The sequence below is a fragment of the Microtus ochrogaster genome, chromosome 5 (genome assembly GCF_000317375.1).
Source record: "Microtus ochrogaster isolate Prairie Vole_2 chromosome 5, MicOch1.0, whole genome shotgun sequence".
Taxonomy (NCBI): domain Eukaryota; kingdom Metazoa; phylum Chordata; class Mammalia; order Rodentia; family Cricetidae; genus Microtus; species Microtus ochrogaster.
Genome location: NC_022012.1, coordinates 49165403 through 49174465, shown reverse-complemented (window position 1 = coordinate 49174465; position 9063 = coordinate 49165403). Strand labels below are relative to the sequence as shown.

The window sequence follows — 9063 nt, the reverse complement described above, 5'->3', positions numbered from 1 at the left end:
GGGGTGAAAGATAATAAAACATTATAAGATATGACAATGTGCTTACCTCAACTCAGAAGAGCAATTTTTGCTAGCTTTTGAAACAGGGTCTCATAATGTAACTCAGACTGACCTAGAACTCACAGCAATTCTCCTGCCACTGGCTCCTGAAAGTAGAGACGACAGGTGTGAGACACCATATCCAGCTGAGAATACACCTTTAAGCTTGGAAGATGGTTCTTCCAAAGAATTATCAAAGCAAAGATATGCCCCCTTTGAGATGGGATCGACGTAACTGCAGTCTGCTGTTCTGAGGTCAGGGATAAACCATGCACGCAAACAGCTCTATTAACCAGAGAATGGGGGCGGGGGGACTGAAGTCATTATGAAGGATATGTCACTGTGCGTATGAAGTCATTACGAAGGATATGTCACTGTGCGTATGAAGTCATTACGAAGGATATGTCACTGTGCGTATGAAGTCATTACAAAGGATATGTCACTGTGTCTGCAGGAGTTACTTACCTGTTGTGAGTTCACAATGGAAGATAGCTTCAAACTTAAGATAACACAAGAGCCATTCCACTTGAGAATCTAAAGAATAAAGTGACCTAGGAAGTTTCTAGTCACTCTTTTTCACTTATGAGAAAGAAAAATGTTGGTAAAGGGCCAGGCAGTGGTGGCGCATGCCTTTAATCCCAGCACTTAGGAGGCAGACACAGGCGGATCTCTATGAGTTTAAGGCCAGCCTGGTTTACAAAGCGAGTTCCAGGACAGCCAGAGCTGTTACACAAAGAAACCCTGTCTCAAAACAAAACAAAATAATAGCTTCGTATTAAGTGTGGTGGTTTGATTAGGAATGGTTCCCATAGACTCACAGATTTAAATGTTTGATCACTAGGGAGTGGCACTATTAGGAGCTGTGGCCTTATTGGAAGAAGTGTGTCACTGGGGATGGACTTTGAGGTTTCAGAAGCTCAGACAGGCCCAGTAGCTCATTCTCTCTTCCTGTTGCCTGCTGATCCAGAAACAGAACTCTGAGCTACTTCTCCATGCTGCCATGATTCCTGCAATGACAATAATGTATTAAACCTCTGAATCTGTAAGCCAGCCACAAATAGATGTTTTCCTTTATAAAAAGTTGATGTGCAGGGCTGGAGAGGTGATTCAGCAGCTAAGAGGACTGGCTGCAATTCCCAGCAACCACATGGTGGTTTACAGCCATCTATGGTGGGATCTGATGCTCTCTTCTGGCATAAAGTCATACATGATGACAAAGCACTCTATACATAAAATAAATAAAGAAATCTTTTTTTAAAAAGTTGCTGTGGTCATGGTGTCTCTTCACAGCAATATTAACTAAGACATTAAGCCATTATTAAACCAAGTAATTGGCTTAATTCATATAGAAGTATTATGTATCACACATCCATGAATACAGAACAGATAGAATTTTAAAATATATATATGAGTTGGGCAGGGTGGACCACACCCATAGTCCCGGCTACTCAGGATGCTGAGACAGGAGGTTCACTGGAGTCCAGGAGTTTGAGGCCAGCCTGGATAATTTAAGAAGGCCCATTCTGAAAATACAAAACCACACAATTATAAGCTTTTACTAAATTTGGAAAAAGTTCTAAACAGTCTTCAACTATAACTGTATTTGCCAACCTCCAAAGAGGAACTTCTGCATGGATTCCACATTAGTAGGCGTTCACCAGTGCAGCTGGACAATGTTCTGTTGCTACCTGCAGTTATTACTTCAGTTCTAATGGACAATATTAAGCCAGGTTAGAAATTACTAATCTGTTACAGCCTATATCAAATTGAAAATAATTTCACATTTTCATAACTGTATACATGTCCTAAGAGATGTGTGGTTGCTCACTAAACCCATAGTAATTTCTTGGCTTCACTTAATTGTATTTCCGATGTGAACCGGGACTATGATATTGGCCCATTTATAAATAACAGGAACAAAAAGCCCCAGAGTCCCAATGACCGAAACCAGAAGAAAAGTCCACAGAAACATCCGGTCAAGAACTTGTGCTATGAATTTCCAGTCTTCAACAACCTGTTAAAAGACAAACATTAAATACAAATATCAAACTTGTACACATTTTAAGAATAAAAAAAACCCCAGAAGATAATCATTTGCTGTCTTCAAAGCATAAGTAATCCTGTGCCCAGGTCTCTAAGATAGACTGGTATAACTTATTAAATTCCATTCCAGTCTAAATCATTAGCTGACAAATATTCTCACCTTTTAACATTCCACTAATAGTTAAAATCCTTATAACGGTGCTTTAATTATACCACCACCACATACTACAACCAACAAGTTAGTTAGAAGTGAACTAGGCAGGGTGGCACGCGCACGTGGTACCAGCTACTTGGAAGACTGAAGCAGGAGGAGCCTGAACAAGTGGGACCACATCTCAAACAACAACAAAAAGTTAACTCAAAGTTATTCCCTGGACATAGTGGTGCTTGCTGTAAACCCAGCCTTCAGGGGGCTAATGTAAGAGGATTGAGAGTTCAAGGCTAACCTGAGCTACATAGCAAAACCCTGTCTAAAAAAACAGTGTGTGGGTGTGGGGGGGACAGGAGATGAGGGTTCTCAGTGTAGAGGTGGTACAAGTCTTTAATCCCAAAATGTGAATGAATTTCTGTGAGTTTGGAGTCAGCCTGGTCTACACAGCAAGTCTCAGGCTAGCCAGGGCTATATATATAGTGAAACCTTGTCTCAAAAAAAGGGGGGGGGGAGGAGGGAGGGAAGGGAAGAGAAGGAGAGGGTAAGGAGAAAAGAAGGACGAAAGAGAAGGAGGGAGAGAGAAGAACAGAAGGAGGGAGGGAGGGAGGAAGGGAGGGAGGAGGGAGGGAGGAAGGGAGGAGACAAAGGCTGTCAGGGCAAGGGAAGCTGGGGCTTCAGACTGCACTGCTATTTTATCAGATTCATTGCATCTACAACTCGCACCTGATAGAAAAATCTCCATTTTAAAAACTTTAGAAATTAGAATTTGGGAGCTGGTGAGATGGCTCAGCAGTTAGGAGCATTTATTGCTCCTGTAGACCAGGGCTCAGTTCCCAGCACCCACACAGTGGCTCACAAACATCTGTAACTCCAGTTCGAGGGCCTCTGAAGCCCTCTTCAGACTTCCTCAGGCTCCAGGCACACATGTGATGCATACACAATCAGGCAGAAAAACACTCATACACATAAGATAAGGAAATAAATCTGGAAAAGGATTAATAGAAATATATTAGATTTACATAATCTTAATGGGACCATTAAATATAAATTCAGTTATAAAATATTAATAGGCATAACTTTAAAAATATCATATAATAGAAAAAAGGAAAATAGTGGCCATTGAAAATCAGAAAAAGAACAGCAGTTCAACACTATAAATTGATAAAACACATGTCCAATATTTGCATCTCAAATGTCAATTAACCTTTATAAGCCAACCAAATTTATTTTCTGTAAGGCTTTAGACAAATTTTGTTTTAAGCACATTAGATACTATTATTGCCTCAAAGGAAAACCTTGATGTATGAACATAACACATGAGACCACCTAACTCCTTTTCTCTTTTTATGGTTTTTAAATTTCATTTTGCTTTTATGAGATGTAGTCTCCCTATGTAGTCTAGACTGACCTTGAACTTGCTAAGTAGCCCAAGACTTTCTCAATCCTCCTGCCACAGCCCCTGAATGGTGGGATTACAGGTATGCACCTTATTCTTTCAATTTTACTAATGAAAAACTTTACTAATTTTATAAATGAGCCACAATAAGATGTTTTTCTAGAAAAGTATCTTGCCTGTACTTATAAAACTAGATTAGGCTCTTTCTTCAAAAAAAATAACTTTTGATAAATTATAATGCCAAAATTCAGAAAGAAAGTTACTAAAGAGAAATCTAAATCAGTAAATCATTCCATTCCAGAGCCAAAAGTTATGGCGAAAAATTACTATCCCTCCCCCCAAAAAATTACTATCCCGTCAAATGCATAGTGAAACTTTCTTTATAGTCATTCAAGATGCTCTGGGGAGATGGAAAAGCGAGACGGGCAGATGCCCCATTTTGGCTTTGCAGGGCAGCAGATTGAATACCCGCCACAGACCTCTCGGACGTCGTTCTCCTTCCTGACATGTCTCGTGATGTAGCGGATGCAGCCGAGCGCAGCTTCCAAGGTGTTCCTAGACTTCGGTCCACTGCCATCCTCGGTTTCTTCCCTCTGAGTGAAGTACCTGTCGACATGACTTCTCATGCAGAGCAGTTTGGGGAGCTTGTGAAGAAATATCTTACGGACCCACGGTGCCATAGCATTGTGTGTTGAGGAAGAGCGGTGGTGGATGTTGATGGCAAAGACAGTCACCATAATGGAGAGTGTCACAAAAATCATGGTAAACACCAAGTACTCCCCAATCAGAGGTATGACTTTGGACGACGAGGGTATGATCTCTTCAATAACCAGAAGGAAGACGGTCAGAGAGACGAGCACTGACGTGCACAGGCTGATCTTTTCACCTTCGTTTGACGGGAGATAGAAGACGACCACAGTCAGAAATGAGAGCCCAATGCAGGGGATAATGAGAAATAAGGTATAGAAGAGAGGCAGCCGCTTAATCACAAAAGAGTACGTGACGTAAGGGTACCAACAGCAGCTGTCCGTTCTGTTCCCTTTGATCCCCACGGCACTCATGATTTCCCATTCTCCGTTGTCAAAAAAGTCGGTTCTGTCTACATTTTGGTCCTCTAGGATTATATCAACCTGGGATCCATCATACGTCCAAGAGCCGAATTTCATGGAACAATTCTGGAGATCGAATGGGAAAAACGTGACATCGATAGTACAGGAACTTTTGTAGTTTGCTGGTTGTGTCCAGGTGACGGTGCCATTGTACTTGACAATCGTCTTCGTGCTGGCCCCTTCAAAACGTCCATCTGCACTAAAAGAAACACAAAGTAATGGTGCCTAAATCAAACAACCCGAGCACACATTTTATAAGCCCAATATAAAAGGAAACCTGTGGGTAACAGCATGAAATAAGTTTGAAATTACTATGTGCCCAAATGTCTGCTCCACCCACGGGGCCTTGCTTTCTGGACATCTTCCTAACATGTATGATTCTGCTGGGACCGAACCTACTCTCCCCTTTGTATTGTGAGATGGGCAAATCCATGTTTATCAAAATGCTGAGATTTTTATAGTTGAAAAGACCTCACTTGTCATACAAATAGAATCAGGCTGTTTCTATACCGGGCATGCACAGAGGCAGAGCCTGACTCTTTATCTCCAGACTTCCTCTTCCACTAGAGAATTTGCACCAGGCAAGGCCCGCCTGAACCTGCACTAAAGAGGCACAGCAGCAGGTAGAAGCCCCAGCGCCCGAGTCCTTCACAACAGTCCTGCTGTGTATCTTCAGGTTCAGTTACAGAGAGCAGCCAATGCTCCGGGAGCTGCCCCGTGCTACATTACAAGCTTTCTTCATCCTCCCATATTGAGGAACACGGGTGTAAAAGGATCCAAAAGATCATATTTTGCATAGCATTTGTTCTAAAAAGCCTTTGTGCAAATAGGAGAGGTGCTTTAGCATAAATGCAAGCAAGCTCTCCCATTTACTCTGAGAGGGCCCTGGGTGGGGAAAACGCAGCTGGTACTGGCAATTACCCTCAAAACACTCCTAGAGAGGATTGTGCTATTAGGATGGCATCTCTAGAAAATATTAGAAGACAGTGTTGAACATAAACTGTAACCTCAACTAAAAACAAATCCCTGCAAACATGGAAGTCTGACTTGAATAAGGAAGCAAATGGGGACATCACAGTGTCTTGGGGTGAAACCTCTCTCCGCCACATGAGAGCTTTGTGACCCTAGCAAAGCGTAACTGCCGTAGGTCCATGTCAGACAGTCGGTGCACCCAGCATTTAAAACTGCTATGAACACATGGCCAACCACATAAGTTTCCTGTCTATGTAAGCTAATCACAAGCATGACCTCTCTCTCCACCCTTCCTTATTCCTTTCTATGTTTGCTAAGTCCTTTTTTCTTATTTCAGAAACCAGGTGACACATTTCTGATAAAAATAACACACTAAAAAGACAAAGGATACACAGCACCCATGAAATAAATAAGCACAAATCCAAGTCATTTGATTTCATAACTAAACAATTTGCAGACGCGAGGGAAAAGGTTACTAGTGCCTGGTAGCAGTTCAAGTTTTCTTTTGGAAATGTAAGGTAATATTTAGAATATAACTTACTTGTCAAACAAAACGATGTCTGGGATCCACAGAGAGTCTGATGGGACGCGTATAATTTTTATTCCACCATAGTCATCAGGATTCCATCTTAATTTTACATCTATCCATTCCTGTAAAATGAGAAATTCAACTCCATTTCAATCAATACATTATAAAATAAGTTAAAGATATACTTCCTGTCATATCCAGAACCTTTAGACATGAATCATTTCTGTTCCCAATTCAGAAAACCTTCTCAAAAAAGAATAACATCCTGCCCCTCTGTGCACTGACTCCAGCTGTGGTCCTGATGAGGCACAGGGGAGGACCCGTACTGATGCATTCATGGTTCTCTACTTGTCAGGCATAAACAATCATGAGACAGAGAAAGAATAAACAATGGAAAATATTCAACAACAGCTGGAGACATACGTATGATGGTCCATAATTAAAATAATTCATTACAGAGAGATCACTAGGGAATGAGAGGGGTGCTGGAAGAGGAGGGTCATAACATAAGGATGGAGGGACATACATGCTGTATGTATGGATGACACTATCACAGGGAATCCCAATAATGTGTAGTTAGCATGCTAGTAACTATAACAATGACTAGTTGCATTCCTGTCCATTCCTGTTGCACTCAAATTAAAAGCCAAATCCTGGGGCTAAGAGCACTTGAAGCTTTTGTAGACAGGTCCAGTTCCCAGCCGCCGCATGGCAGCTGACAACCCTCTATAATGCCAGTCCCTGGTGATGCAATGCCCTCTTCTGGCCTCCTTGGGCATTTCATGTACATGTATATTTAGATGCATGCAGACTAAATGCTCATACATAAAAATAAACATTTTTTTTAAAAATAAAAAGTAAAAATCCAAATCCTTGCAGGGTCCTGTAAGTTACTATTCTACTGGCTTCTCATTGTTCCTTTGACCCCCCATCTCCACGGGGCTCCCCATGGCTCACACACCTTACCCACAATTACTAGATACAGTTCAGCCTCTGGACCTTTTACTTGCTGGTCCTTTACCCAGAACATTCTTCTCCCCTAGATGCCCATAAGGCTTACTTCATCTCTCCTGAGACTTTCTATGAGCTTTGCCTTTTTGGCCACGGAGGACCTAAAATAAAGAGTGGGCAAGCTGCTAGCTGGGCACCTGCTTGATTGGCATACACACCTGTTTCAACCAGACGTTTGTTGTCATTAGCTGGTTTTTCTCATCCTATTTAAAAAGAAAGAGAAGAAGAAAGGTTGGTTGTTTCCATTCCACAGCAGTAATTCCTTAAGAGCTTGAACACGGTGGCAGTTGCTGACTGTCACTGCTAAGCCTGAGCTCTAACTCAGAAAAGGCACCTTTCTTTCCCTTTTATTTCATCTTTAACTATCAGCTGAAACCCCAAGTATGATTTTCCAGACACTCTGGCTTCTCAGTTTTTCTGAAGACCCTACCCACTTTCTATAGCGGCTGTAGTCTTCCATGGCTGCCCCTATCTCAAAAGGAGTGGCTTCCGGTCCATGTTCCTCCTTCCTGAACCCGCTGAGAGTTACAGCTTCCCTGCCTGCCCTGTTTGTGTGTTCTCCCTCCCTCTCCTCCTCTCTCTCTCTCTCTCTCTCTCTCTCTCTCTCTCTCTCTTTCTCTCTCTCTCTCTCTCTCTCTCCTAATATGGTCCTTAAATTTTAAAAAGTTAAACATTTCGATAAAAATGCTTCTTTCCATATAGAATGAACACCTGCTAATTGTTCTCACTCTAAAAAACAAGATTAAGCTCATATTATTACTCTAAACATTCTGTCGTTCAGGTAAACTTCTCCAAAGCTTATCACTTGTGATTCTATATTTAGTTTTCATGGTCTCAACTACTACAGTTTCTCAATTTTTTTCTTATTTTCCGAGACAGGGTTTCTCAGTGTAGCCTTGGCTGTCCTGGAACTCACTCTGAAGACCAGGCTGGCCTCAAACTCACAGAGTTCTGCCTGCCTCTGCCTCCTGAGTGCTGGGATTAAAGGCACACACCACCACTGCCTGGCACATTTCCTCAAACTTAAGAAGATCTAAGATATGAGTACATTATTCACTTTGCCCTAAAAGGGTGTGAAGATGCACACCATGTACTCAACCTGCCTTTCTTAAAGGAGGGAGAAATTCAGACATTTGTGTACAAATGTCATTAGAAGAAAACTGGACAATTTTCTGCCAATAGAAATGTGAATAAATTATATGAGGATTTTAACATAACTAGGAGAAAAAGCAGTCAGCAAAATGATATCAAAAACACATTCCAGGGACTGGAGAGTTGGCTCAGTGGTTAAGAGTGCCTTTTGTTCTTGCAAAGGACCCAGGTTGGATTCCTAGTACCCACATGGAAGCTTACCACTTCCTTAGGCACCAGCCATGCTTGTGGTGCACAGACATAAATGCAGGCAAAACACTCATACACACAAAATAAAATAAATCTAAATAGCAAGACAAAACAAAAAGCCCACATATTCCAAGTTTGTAAAACAGGCACAAAGAAAAAAATGGCAAGAAACACAACAAAAAGGCCTTTTGTTTTTATACTGGTCTCAGTAGCCCAGGCTGGCTTCAAACTCTCCCTCTAGTAGGGGATAACCCAGAATTCCTTATTCTCCTGCTTCTACTCCCAAGTGCTGGGATTACAGGTGTGTACCTCCCCCCACAGACACCTCAGCAATCAATTGTTAACATCAGTCATCTACAAATGGTAGAATTAGAATCACTTTTTTTTTTTTTTTTGGTTTTTCGAGACAGGGTTTCTCTGTGGCTTTGGAGCCTGTCCTGGAACTCGCTCTGTAGACCAGGCTGGTCTCGAA

At 41.7% G+C, this 9063-nt stretch overlaps 1 protein-coding gene across 1 annotated transcript in view; it reads right to left on the bottom strand.

Moving 5' to 3' along the window:
* Window positions 1-1308: 1308 nt before the first annotated feature.
* The window catches only part of Chrna5 (cholinergic receptor nicotinic alpha 5 subunit), an 11675-nt gene continuing 3920 nt past the window's right edge, over window positions 1309-9063 (bottom strand). The window contains exons 2-5 of the mRNA XM_026779337.1: window positions 7409-7453; window positions 6252-6361; window positions 4109-4937; window positions 1309-2053 (exon numbers count right to left, since the gene is read on the bottom strand). Coding sequence (XP_026635138.1) covers window positions 1892-2053; window positions 4109-4937; window positions 6252-6361; window positions 7409-7435 — 1128 coding nt within the window. The 5' untranslated portion in view covers window positions 7436-7453 and the 3' untranslated portion in view covers window positions 1309-1891. The remainder of the gene's footprint in view (window positions 2054-4108; window positions 4938-6251; window positions 6362-7408; window positions 7454-9063) is intronic.